General features: G+C 44.2%; 1 protein-coding gene across 3 annotated transcripts in view; it reads right to left on the bottom strand.

The window, feature by feature from the left end:
- Dnc (phosphodiesterase dunce) overlaps positions 1–24,290 on the bottom strand; it is a 393,758-nt gene that overhangs the window by 364,731 nt on the left and 4,737 nt on the right. Inside the window, exons 2-3 of one of the 3 annotated variants that reach the window (XM_076444511.1) lie at positions 13,919–14,123; positions 12,982–13,093 (exon numbers count right to left, since the gene is read on the bottom strand). In XM_076444511.1, coding sequence (XP_076300626.1) covers positions 12,982–13,093; positions 13,919–14,123 — 317 coding nt within the window. Of the gene's footprint in view, positions 1–11,416; positions 12,183–12,981; positions 13,094–13,918; positions 14,124–24,290 lie in introns of those variants that run through there. The other 2 variants (XM_076444517.1, XM_076444512.1) reach the window with 2 other exon arrangements.

Raw genomic sequence — 24,290 nt, 5'->3', positions numbered from 1 at the left:
CCTGATCACAGCAAGATTCGCTCTGCGTGTCTGATCAGAACCAGATTCGTCCTACTTGTCTGACCACAGCAAGATTTGTTCTACTTGTCTGACCAATCTGGACCTATTCTACTTGTCTGGCGCGAGTTTTAATGAAACGATTGAAAAAATCGTTTCGCGGTCGTTTTTGGACCGTTTTAATAATGTCGCATGGAAAATACGGACCGAGTGAGAAGGGAAATTTTATACGAATAAAATTGAATAAAACATACAAAGAGCGAAATGCTTCGAATCCGTTTTTACAGAATGAATATTTAAACGAGAAGCGTGCCGGCAATTTTGGGTGGCTTTTACGGAAGCTCGTCGAAAACGGAACGGTCGTTATTTAATCATTCAACTGGAAATCCGCATCGTGTGTGTGTGTGTGTGTGTGTGTGTGTGTGTCGGCTGTTGTATCGGCCACACGAATTTTCGTTTCTCACGGAAAGGTTAGGAGCACTGATTGACAGTATCGTGAGCAAGTATAAGCGGGGGGCCGACGCAGCCGAGTGCGCTCGACATTGAAATAACCCGGAAAGTTTAAACCGTGGCCTGGGAACTTTTCAATGGTGATCGAGATTGAAGGTTCAGGCGACGACGGCGACTATGATCACAAAGTGGGTCGCAGAATACGTTGATTTTACTTTTCCTTTTATTTTTCTTCTTCTTTTTTTGCCACGTCAAAGCCAGATCCCGGTCTCGTTTCTCATAAGCTGTTGCCGATTCGATGTTTTCAAGCTGCCCCTCAATGTTCGAAAGTTCACGCCGACTAAAACGAGCCTAACCCTCGGAATTTTAGAAACACGCCAATCTTCTCGCCTGGAATATTCGTATTCATTCGTTTATAACTTCGACGATACAGCTTACAAAAAGTTGCTTGGCTCTACGTGACAATGTACTAGACCTAATGCATTTCGGATAAATTATTTTATTGGGGAAAGAAATCGTCGATGTTAACGCTATCAACGATAATCGAAATTCATTAATTTCGTAACACTCTGACGGCAAACTGGGACGACAACCGGGGACGTCTCAGATGGTTGGCTGATAATATTATCTGGCGTAGTTAGCGAAATAGCCTCCCTAGCAGGCCATTTCCTTCCAATAGATTGTCATCAAGCGATAGTGGTGAAAATGTCAAATATAACAGGGTCTAACGGCGAGGGGCTCGTTGCGTTGCCAGATAGGGAAGTCATCGCGCACGTGGATTACTCGATCATAATTACTCCTAGCCGAAAACAACAATGGAAGCAAATTTTTAAAATGAAATGATACTCGGCGTGGTGAACGGAAAAATTAATTTTCATCTCCTAAAATTTTGTGAGAACTTGAACTCGCTTGTTCCGGGCGGGAAAATTAAATATTAGAATTCAGCATCCCGTAGAGCGCCGTAAAAATGACAACGTGACCCGACGCAATTAGCGATACTGCAGGCTGATGTTAATTAAAGATATCCGCTAGAGCACCGCGCCGCTACAGAGTGAAATAGAAAGGTTGGTGTAAACGAATTACGTCGACGAATTATTCTTGGTCAGTGATCCGATTATTACCGCTTCTCTCTTTCGCTTGCTCCGCGTTGCGTTCTTTAATTAGCGGCGATTCGATATTACACAATTTCTCGACGCGGCCGCTGCGTAGTTATTGTTCTCGGGAAATTTCACGTTATTCCCCGATTACCTCGCGGCTTGATTATACTCCACTAATTATACGGAGAACCGCGGGTTCTTTCGGTGAATTTGCAACAGTTAATACGAAATAAATAATAACAAGCCTCGCGAAAATCGCAAATCGCTCTTACCGTTCATAATGAATCCTCGAATGAATCTTACATCAGCTACCCTTCATCGATTTGCGCCGTCACGCACCGTACGAGTTATTTAGGGTGAGCAACCATTAATATCAATCACCGCCGCTTAATTATCAAAGCGTCGAGATTAGTGGCCGGTGTTGAGACACCGTTCCATATTCATGGGCCGCTGAAAGAATCCATGAAGGAGGTACGACAGTTTTGGGACACCCTATGTACTCGATCTGCTCGTAAAATACTCACACTACTTAAATTCTTCGACCAATTTGACCTCGCACAGGCGAAACGTGACATGTCTGACTACATACAGGTCTAATCCACTGCCTCACACCTTCGTGACTGCTCTCGCCACAGCAGAGTTTGTTTCAGGGACAAATTAGACAGTCCGGGAAATAACTGACGGACTTTTCGTGGAACGAACGAGGTTATAAAACGTTCGACTGGTTCCACTTAATTCTGCCGAGCACGTTGGTGAGGGGTGGTAGTGTCAGAGAGGACATCTTGCGAGAGATGAAGCGGAACGATAGGCGTTGGCCAGGTATCGGGAAGGAAACTGGGCGAAAGTCGTTAAACCGGCCGGAAACTACACGGGGAGCGCAAATATCTGGCGTCCGTTACCGCGGGGCTCGCGCCATCTTCCCCGTCGGCCATCATCAATCGTTCTTCAGGGTTTTGTCACCCCCCCCCCCCCCCCCTCGTTTCTCTCCCGTACATCGTCCCCTCATCTCTCGGGCAAACAGCACGTGTGTACGAAGCTTAAAAGCTTCCCCCGAGCGAACGTATATAAGAGACCTCCCCTTTGGTAGAATCTCCCCGCACCCCCTTAACGTCCCTCCTACGTGAAGACAGCACAATGAACACGCACAGGGGACACACACGCACGTTCAGGATCACTCGAGGCTTTTTCATGGAGGCCGTGTCAATTTTTTTTCTTCGTTCTTTTTTACTCGACAGCGTCGCGACGACTTTTCCGCCGCGTCGAGCACGTACTTTACCAGAAGCGCGGTTAACCGTGCGCGCGTAATACATTTTCTTCTACAGAGTCACCTTGTTAGGTGGAAGATCGTGGTAGATCGGAGAGTCTGCTCAGCGATGACGTAACCGACCAGTTGGCGGCGAAGGGAATTAGCGTGGACGTGAATTAGGGGATGGACGGTAAACAAGGGGTCCAGTTTGAAGATCTGACGCACGTTGATCTTTCCTAAGGGTAAATTAGTGGAAGACGAGGCTACACGACTGGGTTGAAGGCAGACATTTTCTTTTTTGTTAGGTGTTATTGGGTTAGGTCTGGTTACAATTGTGTTACCGATAAGTAGACAGCGGATTTCTTGCGTTTGTAACAAAAATGAGCAGGTGTCGTTTAAAACAGTGGAAACATTAGAAGAATTTAAAAATACTGCTACAGGTTTTGCTGCGTATCATTTCCAACCTATTTAATCATATTACGAAAGAAGATAAATTTCAACTTCACTCCAGTTTGCTGCAATTCAGGTAGAAAATTTTTATTTTCCATAAAGAATCTCCTGACGAATGCCCGAATGCCCGAATGACCTCAGAAAAGTGCTTGCTTGTTCTCTAACAAGAGCCCCATTTGAGAATGAATTCCAAAGAGTATGTAGTATCCCGAGAAACTTCCTAACAAGATGTCGTTAATGACCTATCCCTCGTCCCCATTCAGGGAAAATAGCAATCGCAGGCTGTCCTTCGAGAATGATGTATCGCTCGGCAAAGAGTAAGCCACGTGACTTTCCCCGGAGTGGCATCGCGAGGGCTGCAAACGTCATCGACTATGGAACGCACAATCGCGGATCAAACAGTGGAGCGTCCGGCACCGGTTCCCGTCGCAAACACATCGCCTTGTCGCGGTGTTGGACTCGATCGCAATCTCATTTCCGGTCACGACGGTACAAAAGATTAAAACGTGGGAAAAGAAAGTAGGTTGTCCGGGTCACGCGATGGTGAAACCAATTAATGCGATCGATCGGAATCCCTTGATTGCTCGAAATAGTCCTCTGGAAATTATTCCAGCTCGCGATGTCGATATCATCGCACGGATGCCTTGGCTTCTCCCTCCCTCTCTGTCTCTCGCCGTTTGCTGACCCTCCAGCATGAACGATGAGGACATCGAGATTTTCGAAAATAGAAATCCGTGGAATTCGAATCAGCCGACCTCGGATAGTCTCGGCGTGACAAACGAGCTCTCCCATTAGCCCATTAAACTCATTAAAAGCTTGAAAGCGCCGTAATTTATTTGAAATTATTCAAATAAAATATCATTTCGATCTTATCGAAACGGTTCGTGTCGCTTTTCAGGATGAGAAGTAGATATCCGAACATTTTAATGGTAATGCACCGCGCTCGTTGATACATATAAAATGAGAAACGAGTTACTCTGATAAGTAGAGGATCTTTATGCAAAAGAAAAATTTTCTACCGGAATTTTTCTGTATTAATATGTTTAACAGGTTAAAAATAATGTAACGGTATTTTTAAATCCATCTAACGTTTTTACCGTTTCCAATTACACCTGCTCATTTCTGTCATAAATGCATAAAATCCGCTGTCTACTGATAAGTACTCTTTTCAAGCAAATTGAATATTCAATTTAATATTCAAGAGGGAACGGCAGATAGAAGTGATAGCAGACAGCGTGCAGTCGGACACGCTGCGCACAGTTTATTAGAGGGAAATACCGGAGAACTTTAAAGATGGTGTTCCTATTTCTGCACTTCTGATTAGATCCTAATAAGAGAAATGCCAGGAGCGAAGGGGAACAAATGAAAGGAAGTGGACATGGACAGTGTTCAATCAGACAGAATTCTATCCCCGTTCCGTGCACAGAGGAAACAACCGTGCGATTTCTTTCGATTTCGCGTGCAACATGCTTTCGCTATAAATTGGAATATCGTGTGTACAGCGAGTGGAATCAGTCTGTATTTGATCAAACACGTTCCTGCATCTACAACGAAAAAGATCTGTTTTTGATTTTTTTAAAATAATTCTATAGATTCGTGTCACGAGTGAATGGAAGAAAAATTGTGATATCAATAGCAAGTGAAATCGGAGAAGCGGCGGTGGAATTCCTGGCTTCGCCGAAAGTGTTCTCCGAGCGAAATTCTCCGGCTGGAAATGGCAGGGTCTCGATATTGAGGGCAAACCTAATCTCATTCGTGTGTAACAGATCCTCGAGCAATGTCTTAATCCGGCCGTATCACCGTCGGGGCTCATTCCCGATTAAATGCAGGTCAGTAAAACCGGGCGCAATAAAATCGGGGACCGAATCACTTTTACGGCGGTGAAAATCGATAATTGGGATGACCGTTCTGCCGGTCGGGTTACGGTGTTCGCAAGGACACGGTGGAATGATCTTTTATTTCCCCGTAGCCGATAATCCCGTGCCAACCGTACTGTTAGATTTCCATTGAACTCGTTAATGACTCGGCCAGTCGCGAGTCCCGTTATCGACTATTGTTTCACTGGGACGTTCTGCGTGTCGTTTGCGAGAACACAGTTTAGACGCACGGAGATTAAAATTAGTGTACCGTTAATTCTAATACAAAAAAGAAAACAAATTTTTAAGGATGTTCTGGAGGTACAATGGATGACAAACGTACAAGAAATTCGAAATCCATCAATACATGGGATTGAAAGCCATTCATGTGTATATTTTGCATTAAACTTTTGCGAATAGTCTACGCTTGTCGCGTTTCCATGCTAGTGAGAGACAACACGATAAACTTGACGTTTTGTAACAGTTTATAATTTTTTTGCTCTGCAACTGTTTAGTGAATCCTAATAAATTTTGAATATAATTAATTACATAATTTTTACCACCTATAAAAAGAAACTGGAGTTTCTAGTTGCGTTTTTTCAAGGTTTTAATAGGGTTTGAAGTGGAATTTTATGAATTCTCCATAAGAAGACGTGTTAAAATGTACAAACTTTAAGTTGCTGTAATTCTTAAACGGTGCAGTGAATCGAACCCAAACTTTGGTAATTGCATTAATATTTAGTAAGAATTATATCTTGTCAAATTTTCAAAAATTTTGTTGCATTTTTATATACCTCCAGAACATCCTTAAAAGGTTACAATCAGTGTAAAAACACGGTGCGCGAGCGGACAGTAGAAATAACCAGTTATGGTCAGACAGTAGAAACACAGAATTGACTGTTTCCATATGTTTCTCGAACTATGTGGCTCCCCTAATTTTCTTGTGAACTGCAAAATGCAAGAATGCAAAATTAGTGGACCACAGATGTATGACAAACTAGGAACAGACTGTACGTGGTCTGTGTGTGACCACCAATGAATTGCATCGTTAATATTAAATACACAGAGTAGAGCTAATTAATTTATATCTACATTTCTTACAGAAGAATAGAACATTCTATACGTATTAAATTAATCAATAGGTGAACCTTGGAGGAACGAAGTGGAATAGAATAATACGTGGTCGGACATACAGTCGATTCCATTGTTCCCGTTCAATCCAGCCGCGATATTTGTACATTTTTTAATATAGAATGTAAATAATATGAAATTACACAAAGTAGAAACATACAGTACGAGACCAGCCGTGCAGCCAATCGAATTAATGCCGTTCGATACGCAAACCATATGGCGATGTTTTTTTGTAGAAAAATACAAAATTTAAAATGAATATAAAATTACACAAAGTAGAAGTGGACAGTGTACGATCAGACAATATTATTTTTCAAAAGATTTGTTTGAATGCAATTCTTTTTTAAGCATTGCGGTGGGTTACTTGAGGACGTTATAAGAATTGTATGGTATTTAACGAAAGAGTTGGAGTTCTCGAGAAAATGAATTTGGAGTGTTCGCGGGAGTAATTGTTTTAATTTCTCTCTGCGGAGACCACAACGCCCGGACTCACGGCTGCCGATAGCCCGTCACTTCGGCAAGCTGGGTTGCATAAAATCGACATTTGCAAACCGGAAACGTCCTTGGTCGTATACCACCGCAGGGTAATTCCACGCGTTTTCGAGTTCTCACATATCCAGAACCGCGATACCCGCGACGAATGATCAACGGACACGCGATTTCTCGTTGACTACTTACTTTACGATCGCTCGATACTCATACACGAACCGTGGTGTTTCAGATTTCAGCGCAGTGTATGTACAAACATGCCAACAGAATTTTAGATCAACATTAAAAATGAAAATAATATTTCTCATGTGATTTCCACCTATAAATTCATATTTACGAATGTACCCCACGTACCCGTTAGTTCCCATTCTTTTCTAGATTAACCTGTTATGGCCGGCATTTGCATAGATGTTCGCGGTCCAGTTTCAAAAGTGAAATAACAAACGGGACCCTGGGGTCGTGGGAACGGACACCGCTGATACCAGAGAGAATTTTGCAATTTTACTCTATGAGCCATTCTCCAAATTTACAAGAACTTAATTGAATATTTTCACGAATGTAAACTCCGTCCTTTCTCCCTCGATAAAGCCCTCTTTCATAAAAATTCTGGCACTTCTATAACAATTATTATAAAAGAAATGTTAGAAAATGTCTGTGTTGAAGAATACACAACTTATGGATTGAAACTCCTCCTTAAAAATAAATATTATTCGAAATAAATTAAGGGTTGTTTTCACTCCACGGAAGTGACCGTAGATCGGACTGGAGGATCGGTGCGAATATTTCGAAACTATTTCTGGGAAACGGAATCCGATATTATAATTTTACTGTGAATGTTTACATTCGGAAAAAAAAGGACTGTTCAGCATCGGTGCGCTCTCATACGTCAACGCGAGGTTCCACGAATCAACCGTGACTTTAGCAGACCATCCGAGGACCCGGATGCATAATCTATTTTAAAAATCCTCGCATAAGAAAGTTTCCCGGGACACACAGTCTCGGAATCGATATGTCGTGGGGGTGCAATCTGGAAAACTCGATTTCAAGGGATGCAGAAAATTTTAGAGCCGGCAAGTTTCTTTGCGCGTTAGCTTTGCCTACGAACATCGATACCCGCAGGAATACGAAGAAAAACCATCCGCAACTTTTTCTTTCGTTTTGCTCAATTCCAGAACCAACCACGCGAACGAATGTAACATTTTTCTTGGTAAAAACAAGTCCCTCGTTTTTAATTAAGTACTGCGCGAACTGCATTTCAATTAAGCTGCCTTTCATTATACATTTCCGTGTTCACTCCGAAAGAGCCATTTATTAAATAATCTTTTTATTCGGCAACTTTTATATTAGAAAAGTGAGCCTGTAAATCGCGGGAAAAATTCAGGATACGTACAAATTTTTAATTATAAATTTGAAAATTTCATCTCCACATTCGTGCAGTATATCCTTTTAATAACCGTGGAAATTTCATTGAGTTCTTCTGTTGTAACTAACGAGGTCTGTATTTTTGACAGAAAAGTTGCCAGCGAAATGGCATAAATTTCGATTCTATCTCTGTCCCGGATGTTGCATTGCGATTGCCGGTATATCAGTGCAATAAACAGGGGTGTTCGTTAAACAGCCGACACGCGATAACAAGAATAAGATAACGCAAACATTTTTAGAGCGAAACGTGCACCGGTCGCGTGAACAAGAATCAACCGAGCTATCTTTAGGCCTGATTTGCACCAACGATCCAACTCGCACTGTAAATGGTATTCCCCTTGTGCCAACACTAACGCAAAATTCACGTGCAGTCCCTGAAAACTCGACCTAACCTTCTTGATCCTGCTACAATACTCTGTGACAGATCTGGGTTAGGTGTATGTGGGTTAGGTCCGAGCATTAATCACATAAAATTATTTTCAAATAAATCTCCAACAGTAATCTAAAACACTACGTTAGAAAGATTTCATCGAATTTGAATTCCGTACACTGTCCCGCCCTCGGGCTCGACCAATATAACTATTGCGAAATGTTCGATAGTCCTCCCGAAAAAAATTGTTAAGAAATGGCACGAAACAGAGTTATTCTCTTAAACAATGCAGGTCGCCGGCGAACTCCATTATACAGTCAACTCGGCAACTCTCCTTTTTCATGCAGAACTAGCTCGTCTAAATCGTAATAGACTTCGCCTCGGGGAACTCCCTCGTGGAACATTGTAAATTTCACCGTCCAATTATTTTGTCAACAGAGTCTCTGACCGGTGTCTGGCACGCGCGTCCTACAGAAAAAGACGCGGCTCGCGCGTGCAACAAATCGGGGAAGCCCGAGTACATTAATATCGCAGGCCGTAACAACACCGAAGCGGCCAGTCATAATTCTCGGCGCGGGAGAAACGCGGAAAAACTTCGTATAATTAATGAGGAAATATTGGACCGACCCTTCGACGAGTAATCGCCGTCCTGGGAAAACCACTGACCTTGGAAATCATTTCCAAAGCCGTTTTTTACCTTGCTCGAACCCCCACTTCGGGTTATAAATATTTACAACCCCCTCCGATTGTCATAAACGCGACGCACCGCTGAAATAGTGCTCCAATAATTTGAAAAACTATCGAAACTGTCTGAAAAATGATTTCCCCATATTTTTCTAAATATGTAACAGAATGATACGAAGCGCCGGATATTTTTTTTTTTGATAATTTTCGGTTTCGGAGAAACGGGATCAAATTTCGAAGAGAAATGTTTCGCCATTACTTACTTCGAGCAGGTGGATACAAGTATTAGTCACCGGGTCGCGCGCACGGTTCGATGGGAGAGAAATTGTATTTTTCGAGTGTGCAGGTGTGCAGGAGAACACCCGGTCCAAAGCTCGACGAGTCGAGACACTTGTGTTAGTGGAACGCGACAAGCTTTGTGCTCCGCCACTGGATGGCTCGATAAATTTTAAAAGCATAACACAAGCCTAACGTCGGCCGTCGTATCAGCCCCTCGAATGCAATAACCACACACACTGTCGGCCACATTAATTTCCGCGCTTTGATCAGTTAATTGGCCGACCGTCGACCTCGATCGTCGACTTTTTCCTCAGCGAGACACGGAAGCCATAAGGCAATCGTTTCTCCCTTAGAAAACCGAGACCGAGAATCGTGAAACAATCTTACACCAGTCGCGAACAGTTTTCTGAAATATTCCGTAACGTGAGAATAAATGGAAAGCTGAAATAAAGTTTGAACAGATTCAATTAAAAAATTGTACAAAAAACTGAGTATTTCATTCTACACGAAAGTCGATTAAGAAAAAAGACGAAAATGGAGAAATTACGTCACGGACTTGCGCTGCTATAGGAAACGGTACCGGAGCTCAACAAGTAAACTGAACTCAATTTAACAAAATCCCTCGGAAATCGGTCACAATTTCGGTCCAGGACCGGGCATTTTGCCGAAGGCGCGAGCATTTTGAAAGCTCGAAATCCGGCCGGATCAATTTTAAATGAATATGTAGCGCGATGAATATTCACGGAGCCTACGTCCTCAAAAGACTCTGACCAAACGGTTTTTGAATCGTGAGGTATGAAAGGGGCGCACAAATTCAATTTAGCGGAATATCAGCAGAAAATCCACGTAGAAAGACTGCCGGCAATCATTTTAATTGGTTGATTGAGAGAACATACTGCTCTTTGATCCTTTTAACTAGATTCGGAGTCGTCGGTGACAGCTTTCTTGTTCGGAAATATTGAATTTATTGAGCATCACGTTGTGACAAGTGGAAATGGACGGTGCGTGGTCAGACACGAATCTGTATATCCAAAAGCATTTTTAGTAATGGATATATATTCGCTGTAAAATATTTTTTCTCATGAATAAAATATAGAAATTACGGCATATGATATTTCACAGTAGAAGCAGCCTGTATGTGGTCAGACACAGCCCCAATTAAACATTCCCGCATGCCGAACAAGAAAATCGTGCCTGGGCAGCGAAAAGGGCTAGCCCCGGGGGTTTTAGTTGGCTCTTTGAAGAAAGTACAGACGTTTGAATTTTCCAGCTGGGGCTGGCATGTCCATCGGCAATCGCGTCCGATTGAAAAAAGGCGGAGGCGAGAAAGAAGAGGAGAGTTTTCGAAGGTTCGATGCTGTTTTACCGAACGTTGAGAGCGCGTGGCGTGTTAGCCAGGCCGTGGAAAGCCCGACAAATGCAGATTTCATAACATGACGCGCTTTGCGAGCGTGCCGTCGTGTACTCTCTCCACGTCTACTGCAGGTCTTCGAGGCATCGACAAATCCGTCGAGGGCATCGAGATTACTCAACGACGTGGCGGCAGCCGGGGAAAGGGAAATTTCGGCGTTTCCTCGCAACAAGTTCCCCCACCGCTCCCCCTCGTCGGATCAGCTGATCTGATCAACCGTGACCGCAAAGGGGATTCCCCGTGATCCGCAGATGGATCGAGCGTTAAGCTGATTGGCATTTAATATTTCAAGTCTGCCGGCTCCCGAGTCCACCTGACCAGCCGTCAAACTTTCTCAACAGGTAGTCCAAAGCTGGACGTTTGACGACCGGACGGCTTGTCAAACCTCCAACACCCATAAAATCCCCTAGAAATTGGAATGGATCGATTTTTTGACCGATGGTACCATTGTATTTTTCGTGATTGTTGCTCGAATCGAAAAAAAATCGAGGGATTCGCCGAAGCTTCTCCACCCAAGAGCCAAAAGCGGTTTACCTAAGTCCTCGTTGCCCCTGTGTCCATCCGTTGTTCCCATTAAACCGACGTTCATCCCACACTCGATGGTCCCACCATCGACTTCACACCTGGCACACACATTTTCCCGGCGGCGCGCCCCTCGACGATGACGAACGGCCCTCGTAAATCCTTGGTCCGCCTCCCGGTCAACGTTTGCTCGCCCCGTGTACACACAGTTCCGTATCGAGTTCTTCGAGAAGCGTTCACCGACGTCCTCTCGCCGATGATATCCTCATAACCACAGACGGCGGCGGAAAGTTTCTCCTAGAACCACCCGCACCTTTCAAAACAACGGACGACCTTGGTTTCAACAACGTTGAGTTTCTGTTGAGTCCATCCTGCGTGGGGACACATCCTCCGAGTACGAAATCTTCTTGAACTCGTACTCCGAACTGACACTCTGTGTTCAGGTCAGATCAAGCCACAAAACACGTGTCTTCCGAGAAATTTTTGAACGCGCGAGTCGCCCCGCAGCCCCGCTGTCGCACGCACAACTTTTCACCGTCGAGAAGACTCGATTGGCTGCGAAGTTACGGTAAAAAATAATCCCGGAGAATTTTTCTTTTCGCTGCAGAGCTCGTGTGTGCCTCGAGCCGTACAAGGGCTGGCGAACAATTGCTCCCCTAATGCTTGGGAACCGAGGGAACGATCGAAGGTGCGGCACACGCGATGGTTCCCGAGGAAGGGAAACGGCAGCAATCTTAAATCCGCACTGCTCGGCCGCAATCACGCGCGACTGTCGACAAAGCCGTCGCGGTCACAACAAAACCTACGAAGCGGGGGAACCACGAGGGGTGGCAGCGCCGCGACGCCGTCGTCCTGACGACCTCCGCCTCCATCGTCGCGAAGTACGTCGACCTACGAGGAGTCGATAACAACCTCGAGCTTCTCATTTTCCAGCTCAGTCGGATTCAAACGTTCACATTTCCTACCTAGCCCACAGTTCTGCGCTGAGAACCTACAGTGTCGACTGTGATCTGTCGCATTCTACTTTAACAACGGTAGAGGCGCGCAAAATGTAGGTTCCCGTCTTACCGATTCCAAAAATCACACCAATCCGAGGACATACCACAGAATTCCTCGTTTTTCGTTGTCCTTTACCGGACACAGAAAAAAGCTCGCACAAATGCAGGGTCCTACCTTACCGACTACAAAATGCCAAGCAGAGTCCTATCTTATCAGCTGCACAATATAATCTAGGTTCCTACGTTATCGAGACGAATGCAGGATCCTATCTTACCGATACATCTCTACATGAACCACAGAAGGCAAAATATGTTATTGATGCTGTTATTGACAAGACAGAAATGTTATTATTATTGTTTGAAAAGATAAAAAGATGCTTGAATGTTTGCGAGGTGTTGTATACTACTCTTGGGACCTTCTGCAGTGCTGTACCAACTCGGCAAGTGATCGTAGCTGGCTTAATCGCGACAGTAACTACTGTCGCGTTGATTACGAGCCGAGTGAATTAAAATAGCTCTGTTTCGGGCAGAAAATCGATTTCGCCCGGGGGTTGAAAGGAAAAAAAAATTGCCACTTACCCATGTTCTGACCATTCCCCATCGGTGGTGGTAGTCGGGGCGGACGTGCTCTTGCTGGGAAGACGGGGGCCAATGCGGAGTGTCACTGGCCGTCTTCTGCGTAACGTATAATCTGTAACAACGATTCGCGTAAGAGGTATACGTGACTCTGCAGGAGCCTGTGCGATCTCCAGAGATTTGGTTATATATATATATATATATATATATGCCGAGACCCCGGGGCAGGCTTTCAAAGGGGGAACAGGAATCAATTTGAACAGATTGCCAACCGGGGACCATAATGACGGTGAAATTCGAGCGGGCGAGTCCCACAGGGTAGTTACACGTGGCATCTCAGTTTCGCTGGCTGTTTTATTCATACGCGTCTACCCTCGCCAAGTTCGAAACGCGATTTCCCTGTCGAATATCGCGCGTTCGACGGATTCCCAGCGAATCTAACATTCACCCATGGAAAATTGCTCTCAATCTTCATTATCCACCAAATTAAACCAGCCGTCGAGCTTGCACTTTTTCGAGAGGAAGTTCCCGTACCGAGACGTGCCCTTCGGGAAAAAAATTAACGAAGCTCGCTGCTAGCAATTAGGAATAACGGGCGAGAGTCCACCTTTTTTTCAACGTATCGAATTTCCTGGGATAGTAATAGATTGACGTATTTCAAAGTAATATAATTATTAATACAACGAATTAACGATTTTTACGGTAACATTTAACGTTTATCCAGCGAGACGATTGTATAACGATTCAGCATAAATCACGGTTTAGGAAATGCTGCGTGGGCAGCAGCTAAATCCTACAGGTAATTCCCACCGAAATTCCAAATCGTTTTGTGCGACGCGTTTCCATGGAACGGCATTGTGGTCCCCTATATGCAATCTTCTGATGCACGACAATGAATTCAACGATGGGATTGTATGCGCAAAGGAAAATTGAAGTTTACCGTTCGCCGAGCCTAGGGAGTTCCGCCCTTGAGGAACGTGCGGCGACAAGTACTGGGGTTGGGGTTGGTTTGTCGGGGTCGGGGGCGTAGTTCGACTGCTGGGGACCGACATCGTCGTCCAAGACGGTGCCGCATCTTTCGGGACGGTGTCTTCTGCAGTCGTGACGGGCACCTCGTTGGTCACCCTCACTTTGATTCCCACAGACTGCAGGAAAAAGAGATAATTAGAAAATTCATTTTCAAACGTTTTGAAACAATGAGAAACTTTTTTCTCAGCACTACTTTCTGAATCTATTTTAACTTGAAAGTTAAACACTTCCTTCGACCTAGAATCATTCCATTCTCAAATGTCCAGTAATTGATTAGATGCCAACATATTTAATAATGTAAACAATATCTTGAATAATGGGACTCTGAGTCGCCATTCGAGTGCTACGGGTTAAGGTATGATCTCTCAGCGCTGAAGAATGCTTTTCATCGAGAGATAAATGCCGAATCAAAATACTCGATGGAATCGTCAAGATTCTTGGAAATAGAGATTCAACCGTTCGACTTTCAGATTCGTTCTCCGTTAAACTTTTTATCCAATCTCGTTGATATTTGATATTCGAGACATACGAAGATTTAGAAACAAGAATCCGTTCAGTCGATACCTGAAAGTTGATTTTTGGCCAAATGGGTCACGATTTTTCAATCTGGACCGCTGTGCGCCGCACCGGCTGGTTTTAAAGAACGACAGCGGGCTGGCTCTCTGTCGATGAGATTAGTGGTCGCGTTACGACGAAGCATTCCGAGAAAGCTGGCCCAACGTGATCGGGGAAATGGGTTAGAAAGTAATGCTGCGAAACGGAAAGGTTCGGTTTACGTAACACGTGATCGTGAAAGGGTTGTTCTGTGTGCGTGTCGCCGAGGTCTGTGTCATCAATAGAAGCCCTTGGGAGAGTCTTCTCATTCCATATCATCGAGGACGTGATTCTTCGTTGGGTTTGAGAAAATCATTCGCGTAAAAAAAAGGTCAGGCTCTCGGCCAAGGCCTCGGCCTGTCGAGAGAGCCGCTAAAAGAAAAAGAAGCCAAGCAAAGTACCGCTTTAAGGACGGCAAACGCGCCTGCTTCACGGGAATTTCCACCGGCAATTTTCTTCCTTCGTTCGATAACTAGATTCACCGCGACATTAATAACCTCACCTAGCATCCTCTCTCTCCCTAACTCTCTGACTCTCTCTTGTTCTCTCCAAAGAATTAGCGTTACGAGCGAAGATGGTTTTTAATATTTCTCTTTGTCTTCCATAGTCCGGGGGAGGTGGGTTGATTTTTCATTCGTCAAAGTCAATTTCTCTCTCCAGCAGCACGTTTAAACAGCGGAATGTATGTTTCCGGGATGATTCATTACCGGGGAAATGTAACCGGATGGTCGGCCGAGTCGTGTCTGGTCACGACCGTCCTCTTCCACTAGCCGTCCCAGATCTTTCTAATTTTTTAATCGCACTAATTTCACCCGGTAGTTTTGAAGCAACGTTAAATCCAGCCATTTCGCTTGAAAGCAGAGCTGGATTGCCGCGGAATGTCTGACCGTGGCTAACCGTCTTTACTGTGAATTATTTCACCACCTTTTAACTTTTACCGCGCCCAATTCCCTCTAATGAACTCTGCATACTCGAGGGTATAAGATTTCCGTGCAATGAAGCATTTTGACGGCGGGAAATTTGCTTTCACAAATTTCAGACATTCTCGAATGGAAGATTCATAATAAACTCGTTCGAAAAAATATGTTCGGACACTGTGGAAATATTCTAACGAAAGAATTCAACTCGTTTTCAAACGTTTCAATCGGAGAAAAGCTATCATCCGCGGCGCGATGAGATCTGTCGGGAAAAATCGAATTTCACCGGTGACAGGTCCTCTAAAAAATCAAGGAGCTTTGCGATCACACGGACCAGCATAGAATTCAAGGTACACGGAACCAGTCCCGTGTCCAATTCGAAAGTTTCTGCTTTTTTTCCACCCACGCGGAGATGTATTGATTCCGTGTGTTCAGTCAACAGGTGCGCTTACGCCGGGCTCCCAACTTTATGGATACTTGAAAATGTCCTTTTCATCTCTGCCGGGTCGTGTATTACACTGGCGTGCACACGTACAGTCTGGGTCTGGCCAGAGGTATACCCCGCTCGGGTCTGTTTCTTCGTTTTTCGAAAAAAACGGGTCGTAGCAGTCTCATAAAGAGACTCGGAATACTGTGCTGGAAGTTCTGCCGCAGGCTCCCGTTTCAAATAGGAGCGACGTACCGACTCGTCTTTACGGGAGTGATTTTATACAAACCGATTAATTCACTAAATATATATTCATATTCAACGCATTTTAATATCAACTAGAATATGCATAGAAAGAAAATATACATTTACAAGAAAAAAATATCGACGACCTTAAAAACTCCGGGAAAAAGGACCTTGAGAAAAACTTGACCACCTTGTCATTTCATAAAAAATAAAGGAGATATTCAGATAGTTACATTTAGGTGGACCACCCTCTGCACATAATGTTACTAGATAAAATGCTAAAAGAACAGCTGGGGGATCAGCTGAACAAAATAATTTTGATGATGGCACGTTCCTCAGGAGAACCTGAACAGAGAATGTGAAACGCTATGTTCCTGTAAATGTGATCGAGACGAGTATCGTTTCCAAAGCCGATTTACTCGAGAAAGATGTATTCCACGGTGAATCGACTCTCGTGAAGAATTACTTTGCGTTCTCTGCAACGGTGACGGGATATCAAGGGAATTAACATGCAAAAGGGGAAGAAAGAAGCTCCGAAGGAATAAGAATAATTCTGGGAAACTGCGTATATATGCATGGACGAAACTGGGGGCGGCGTGTCGCTGGATAATCCGAGGCCCAGCCCCCGGCACGCCGCCGGCCGAATAAATGTGTGGGACGCGTTCCACGCGTTTGTTTATAGCGACAAATATTTATCCCTCGTCGCGGGGGCGGGCTCTATTGTCCCCCACGCCTCGAACGTTAATTGCGTATCGATCGAGGTCGTGTCAGGCCACCTGTATTTTCTTGTCCGCTATACGAGGAAGCCTCCGATGTCTTCTCGTCGAGAATCCTAATTACTGCGTGTGTTCGACGTCCGCGCTTCATATTTATTCAACTAATCGTCGCGTAACTAACAGGAACGCACATGCTCGCAGCCTTGTCTTACCGCTTGACCAACTGATCGACCTAATTGGCTGCGATTAGTGTGGCGAACCAATTTCTGGAATCCCACACCGCGTTCGGGGCCCACTGCTGCGTCATAACTAGTGGGCGGATTCAGGGACTGGTGAATGGGTGGGACTTGGAGGAAGGGGAGGAGCTAGAGAAGAATGGATTCATCCTTTGCACTCGGAGCTATTTTACATTTCTTCCGATCTAGAATAATGTACACGATCTACAATAATCTACAATAATGTAAACGATATTGTGAATAATGGTGCAACAATTTTTAATGCGCTAAGGGTCCATACTCGTAGAATTTGCCTAAGTGATCAGTAGATAGCGGCTCTTTATGCAAAACAAAAATTGTATACATCAATTGCAACCTATAGGAGCTAACTAAACATTTATTTTGCTCGTTAGCAATTTTGATATGGCACTGTTAAACTATTTTAATCTTCTTATCGTTTAGAATTACACCTACTAATTTTTATCATAAATGCATGAAATCCGCAGTCCAGTGATCAGCATCTGAAAGGAGAACGTCGTGATCATCGAATACGTGGAGGAACCGGCAGAGCCGCAGACTTTTAGCATCATCACGATTTCCGGCAGGAAGCGCCGCGCGCTGATTGGTCCGCGGCTACTGTGGCACAGTTACAAAGGCCATTACAAAGAGAAACCGAGGGCGATGGAGTCCCTGGGGAGGGAGACGAAGAGCTGAGCCCGCAAGATACCGGTGTAAGGGAGCGTGCGAAGAATGTCTCCTCTCTGAGCCACTGACGGCCATAATGAAATTGACTGTCGTTGCCGTATAACCGAAACTGGTAATTGGACCGCGTTCCGAGTCTTAAGAAGCGCTGCAGGATCCAGCACAGGAAGTAAAAAGAACCGTGAAGCACGAAATGAATGGCCGAAGCGAGCCACGATCAACCAAAAGAAACCGCCATGCGCTTTGTCTGATGTAAGAGAAGCTTTTTGATCCTGACCGTATCCTAACTTCATTAGGCGGAGGCCCTACTTTATTAGGTGGAGATTAGATGGACTGGTTTAATCAGACGAAAGGAAATCGTCTCGGAGGCTCGTGTCCCCGCAAGAACACCCAAGGGCGTATCGCGTCGGATCAAATTAACCGGGGGATGAGGGTTTGCACCCCTTCCTCATGTTTTCGGATAATTTATTCCGTGCTCGGGGGCTGTTTTGTCGCCGACCGGAACTCTTCAGGCCGCGATTCTAAACACACAGGGTGTCCTGGAACTACGTGGTCAAGTCAAACACGTTCCTGATGAAATATTAATAGTTGAAGATTATGTTCCGTACCTTATTTTGTCTCTGTGGGTTCGTGCCAGCAATTAGAAATTTTAGATCGTCCAGGGCGTGCCAAGAAAATAAAGACCACGCCTCAAGGACTGTGAGTAGGACTCTGGCTAAATATTCCAATTTTTAAAATGCCTGTATCAGTAATGTGTTTTATTCGACGCTACATTTTTGAACACCTTGTATGCACAAGCACGATTCACGCAAAGGGAGGAGCCGGCGAATTAACTTCCTGGCAAGACGCCGTGAAAATTGGGAGGTCCTCGAGGCGCGGCGGCGTCCAATTATACAGTCTCTGTTTTAAGATGTTTCATAATACACTTGTTTCCCCTTGTGCTCACGTGCAAAACGGTGGGAGTGTCTCGGGAGAAAATAGCAATCTAAAGTTCAAACGACTTTCACCGCGGTGGAAGCCAGAGATGTTTACATCGATTATATGGTAAAAACTGGATTCCCCTTGCGGTTTGTAAATCGGTCATCAGTTTTCGAGTTCTTTAGACGCACCGCGTACACAATTGCTGGGCATTGAACGAGTCTGATCCGTCACGCTCCGAAGTGAAACGCTATTCGGGTAAACTGAGGGGCCGTTATCAGCGATCCAAGAGAGAAAATAGTCCGATAGGGAGTTGGAAATGATTACAAAAGAAGGTGAACAGTGCAGGGGCGTACATACCGGGTGGCTCTTATTTCACGGCGTGTTAAGGATCGATTCTACGACGACGTTATCGTTTCTGAATGGGCGGGTAGACCTCGGCGGAGCACGTAATTGCCTGAAAATGAATTTAACCGGAGACCTATCGCAATGGGCAGCTCGCCTAACAGACGGGAGATATTTTAATTGCGAGTTCCCGTTAATTACCGTCGACATGGAAACTGCTTCTAAGATAATGAAATAGAATTCTTTGACTCCCGTTGAAAACGACCGACCTAACGAGAAGAGAAAAATGGGAGATAATAAAGGGACGAGTCCCGTTGGATGAACAGTCATCGGGACAGTTCAATTTCGTGGGATCAATCCGAAGAATTTTTCCCGGACGGTTTGCACGACGCAAACACGTGCTCGAGGAAGATCGATAAAGCAATTTCGTAATCTGAGAATACGTTATCGTTGCCGCGCGTTGGCGGGAAATTCACCCCCCGGGAACTCAGCATTTTCGTTATCTCGGGATTTAGGGGATCCTCTTCCGCGCGTCGCGACTGAATTAGTTGACGAGGTAAAGAACGGCGAGAAGGGGCCAATGATCGAACAGTGGGCTCTCTGTCAACCGGTAATCAATGCGATGCCTGATAAGGGGCGTTAATTGAGTGGAGGCCGCCAAATGTTTCTTTTAGGATTAACGAGGAGCAGAGATCGAAAGGGGCGGTATAGATCGTTGGGCTCTAGAGGGTTTGGAGCAGGGAGTACTCAATTATCAGAATGAATATTGAGCAACAGCAATGTAGTACTCAATTTTCGAAATGAATCTTGAGCAGCAGCAACGAGGTACTCAATTATCAAAATGAATATCGAGCAGCAGCAACGAGGTACTCAATTGCAGAAGTGAATGCCTAGCATCAGCAATGTCAATTCCACTAATGAACAGCCTCGACGCGGGCACCGTGATCCAACACCGATTGATCCAGCAAAAACTCTGTTGTGACCGAGTAGTGGGGGTCGTTGACGAGCAGCCGATGATAGCGCAACAGTCTCCTGTCACAGCGCAGTCCCGAAAGGACGTGCTAGAATCCTAATATCCGGCGGGCGCGCGATCACGTTCCCCAGACCGTCGACGAAGACAAATTGAACCGTACGCCTGACAGAATTCAGTATCAACGGCCCTGACACCGCGCGCTCCACCGTAGAAATAGAATTGGTCGGCGTTCAGCGGCCGTACCACCGATAAATATGATTCGCGTGCTCAGGGATCACTAGCACCCGTGATTCCCACGGACTCCGGAACCGGAAACGAAGTTACCCTGACCGACACCACTACGTGCACAGTTTTCTACGTAAAATAATTTTTCGAGCGAATAAACTTGGTTAGCCTCGAGTAAAACTTTTTCCACGTATTTTCAATACAATTTCGACACGGCAGGTCCTCCACGAAATTGAAGAATGGCGGCCGCTAATTCGACAATATTGCGAGCCGAAGTCGATGGCGCGCGATCAATCAAAAATTCGACGTTCGTGAAATAGGTATAAATCTGTGAAAAAATTGTCGACTTTCGTTTGCCGGACGCCGACCGTGAATCTCTTTTTTTTTATTAGCGCAGTGACATATTTTTATTATATACCACGACAGTATTTTTCATTTAGAAAACTTTTCACGAGAACTCGATTCCACTACCTCTCGCTCGGCCACTGCAAAGTAAAATATTTTTTCCATACCACGGATCTGTAAATAACACGTAAATATTTTTCTTCGTGAATCGTTCAATTCGATTTCGACGAAATTCGGTAAATAACATTCTCGCTATTCATCAACATTAATCAATTGACCATTTGTGCTTCAAATTTTCGAATTTTATGGACCGACGATTAAAGTGCTCTCGACTTTCTGTTTTATACATTTCTGCTTGAAGCAGTTCCAGGCATTTGTTCATTCATTAACTTTTTGATCTCCAGCCGACACGTGTAAACTCCCAGGAACGCGACATCCGGACGTCCCGAATTCCAGAGAGTTTTGCCTCGTTAATTTCCTCTGCGAATTCATCGCGAAACGAGATCAGCTAGGTATACAAATAAGATAAATAATAAACATCACTTGTGTAACACGCGCGTGGCAATATTTCGAAATGCGTACACGTTTATACGCTTCGCAAATTAATAAGTCGTCCAGTCAATACTAAAAATGTTACTGTAGAAATGTCGAGAAAGTTTTATCAATAGCAAAATTATCGACCTCGAGGCAATTTCTCACGCGATTGCAAACTTTTATCGCTCCTAACGAGCTGGGTGGACTTTGACAAACTGGTTGTTGAACTTAGACAAGTTATTGCATTTGGACAGGTTTGTATTAATTCAATTTCCACGAGTTTCCAATCGTTGAATTTCGAGGAATTTCTGTTCATTCAATATTGCCAAAGTCGTGTTTATTGAGCCTTGCTAAATTTGCTTTTATTCCATTTTCCCCGAACATTTATTTGATATAAAGTTCGACTGCATGAAGATCCGCAGTCTAATCGTGTCTTTATTAAATGAATAAATGGCCAGATATGGAAAGTTGACAGGTTTCCATTTTCCATGAAAACAAAAAGGAAAAAAAGAGTGGCACCGTATGAAGACAATTTAGAAGAGCTTTTCACGTGAAAACACGTGTCGTCGATATCGCTCGCCTATTTTTCTGTCGTGTACCGTTTTGTTTTATTCCAGTTGCCACGTTTTATTTCTTTTTCGAACGAGAATATACATTTTCCTCGCACAATGGTAACATAACGCGTGTGAACCTCTGATCGACAGAACCACAAACCAAAAAGGACAAAGCTTTCAATTCATTCTCCGGCAAGGACCATGACATTCTCTTTCCTAATACGATTATTAATAACTCGATAGTCATTTCACACAACGAATTTCGCTATTAATCCATCACCGAGATAATCCAGGACGTTGTTGGTATTATAAGTTTTCGACGATGATAAAAATGTAATCGAACATCTTTATAAATTTTTATGAACTGCTCCTTTTAAAACGAAAAATCCTATCGAAAACCTTTCATCGAGTTACACAGAGAGTCAGATTTAACGAATTATTCGTTTCCATTAATTTTTCGGAGATCGTAAAGGGTTTAATAATAATTAATGTGTGGGAAGGAGTACTCGCGCAGCTTCCAGATCCCGGAAATTCTATTTGAATCCTGATCCCGGATTGTTCCCGATGATACGCCACGTGTTTCATTAACAGCGACACCTAATTAAATCCCTCCTTAGTCGCGGGGATGAATCGCAATTAGTCCGATTCTGTGTCTTCGCGTCCTCGTTGGCACAATGATCCACTGGATCTGATTCTGACACAACGGGAACAGTCAATTCAGTTCAATAACACGGTGAGGCACTAGACAATGAATAGACGATGTAACAAAAGACTTGGTGGACAGGCCAGCCTGCGATATTTCATATTTGTTTCGTGTAAAAGTATAATTAAAAAATAAATTTATTCTTCTAATGTGTTATCAGCGCGTAAAATCCGTTGTCTAACTATAATTTACTAGAATATACTGCAACTAAAATCAAACAACTCCGCGTCCTCGAACAATACTCCCGAGCACGTAATTTTCAGAAAACCGTAGCAGAGAAGCCAAATTAAACCGAACCAATTACTAATTGCAATGGCCAGGTGCTTGTTACTGACATTTGGTACGAAAATGGCCGAGGCAGTCGAAGTGACTAAAGGAAACGTTCCGCGTTTCCATCGGCTGTCTGTTCGCCGGCGCGACAGCAACGGAAAAATCGCGGGGAAACTGGTTCAGCGGCGGGGAGGGGGTTTGATTGCCGCGGAAAATGCTGCTGGAGATGAAAGGCTCCCGCGAACTCTGGCCCTCTCGCTCTACAGAGATGGAGAAGACGGGCATTTGTACGTGTCGTCGAATATATGTACATCAGAGAAATGGAACGCGAAGGAGAAGGGCAAGCCTCTCTTGTCTCCCTTCTCCCTTATTTATTCCGCGGACAAATTGAGCAAGTCGGAACTCGGGAACAATTGAAAATCGCCGCACCCTCCCGCCCCACCCCGTCCCGTAACATGAAAACGGAATGATTCACTTTTATATTTCGATTCACAGTCCATGAGAGTCCCCCTCGACTCAAGAGCTTGTATTCATTCATTCTATGTATATTTTGAACGAGTCGAGGTGGTTCTGCATTATTCTACTTTTCGAATTTCGGGCTCAATGCGCAACCTGAAGGCATCGTGCACGACTTTCAGATTTTGAAAATGTTTTTCCAGCGGATTTCGGTGAAATCCTGCACGTGGAAAAATGGAAACAGCTTGTCCCTTCGAGGCGCGTCCGGATAATATTTCTGGTTTTAATCATCTGGCCATCGATAATTAAAACAACGTGTCGGGCTTCCGAGGCGTAACAGAGAAAATGGCGATCGTGCGATAAACAAAAAACAGCGTGCGCGCGCCCTAATTGGAACGCGTACAAATGAACGATTAAAAACACCGTCAGGCCGGTTCGTTTTTTCTTTGTCCTGTTTCCCTTCACTCTGTTTTTGTTCAACTTTTTCCTCAATCGGAACTACTTAACGCGGCTAGTTTATCATACACGTCCCATCGATTCCCGCAGAAATTATGTCCGATAAAATATGCTATCGAGGAGTCTTCTCAATTATTATATTGCTTGGAAAAGTTTCGTCCGCGGATGATAGATGATTTTCCGACGGTTTTCGTATTAATTGCTCTCTTGGACGCGGTTCTACGATGCTCGCCAAGCAATCCTGATCGATCACGGATCGATCGCAGAATGCCACGGAACATATTATTTTATTTATAGTGTCGAATGATTACTCTGAAACAGTTCTGCTGTAGAATGTTTGCTTTGTAAGAGCTCAAATATCTTTTGTTATGCGGTCCATTGTACAGCTTTAAATTTTGTATGAAAATCTACAGCCAGCATTTTCTCCCCAAGAAAAAAATATCGCCGCCATTGTTCACCCACGCCATTTTAATCATTCTAAAAGGCAGGAAAGTATGCTGAATCTACACATCGTCGTTTTGATAAAATGTGAATAATAAATTACTCATTATCGCTATTTTAATGGGAAAATGAACGAAAATAATTTCTTTAACCACACATATTGAAATTTGTGTCGGAATTTCTCTTTGTAGAATTCGTGTACACTCTAATGGCCGACATCTTGAGCGAAGCATAATTGGAATTGAT

This window comes from Lasioglossum baleicum, chromosome 20 (genome assembly GCF_051020765.1).
Source record: "Lasioglossum baleicum chromosome 20, iyLasBale1, whole genome shotgun sequence".
NCBI lineage: Eukaryota > Metazoa > Arthropoda > Insecta > Hymenoptera > Halictidae > Lasioglossum > Lasioglossum baleicum.
The sequence above is the reverse complement of the archived record's forward strand: the minus strand, read 5'-3'. Positions and strand labels throughout refer to the sequence as shown.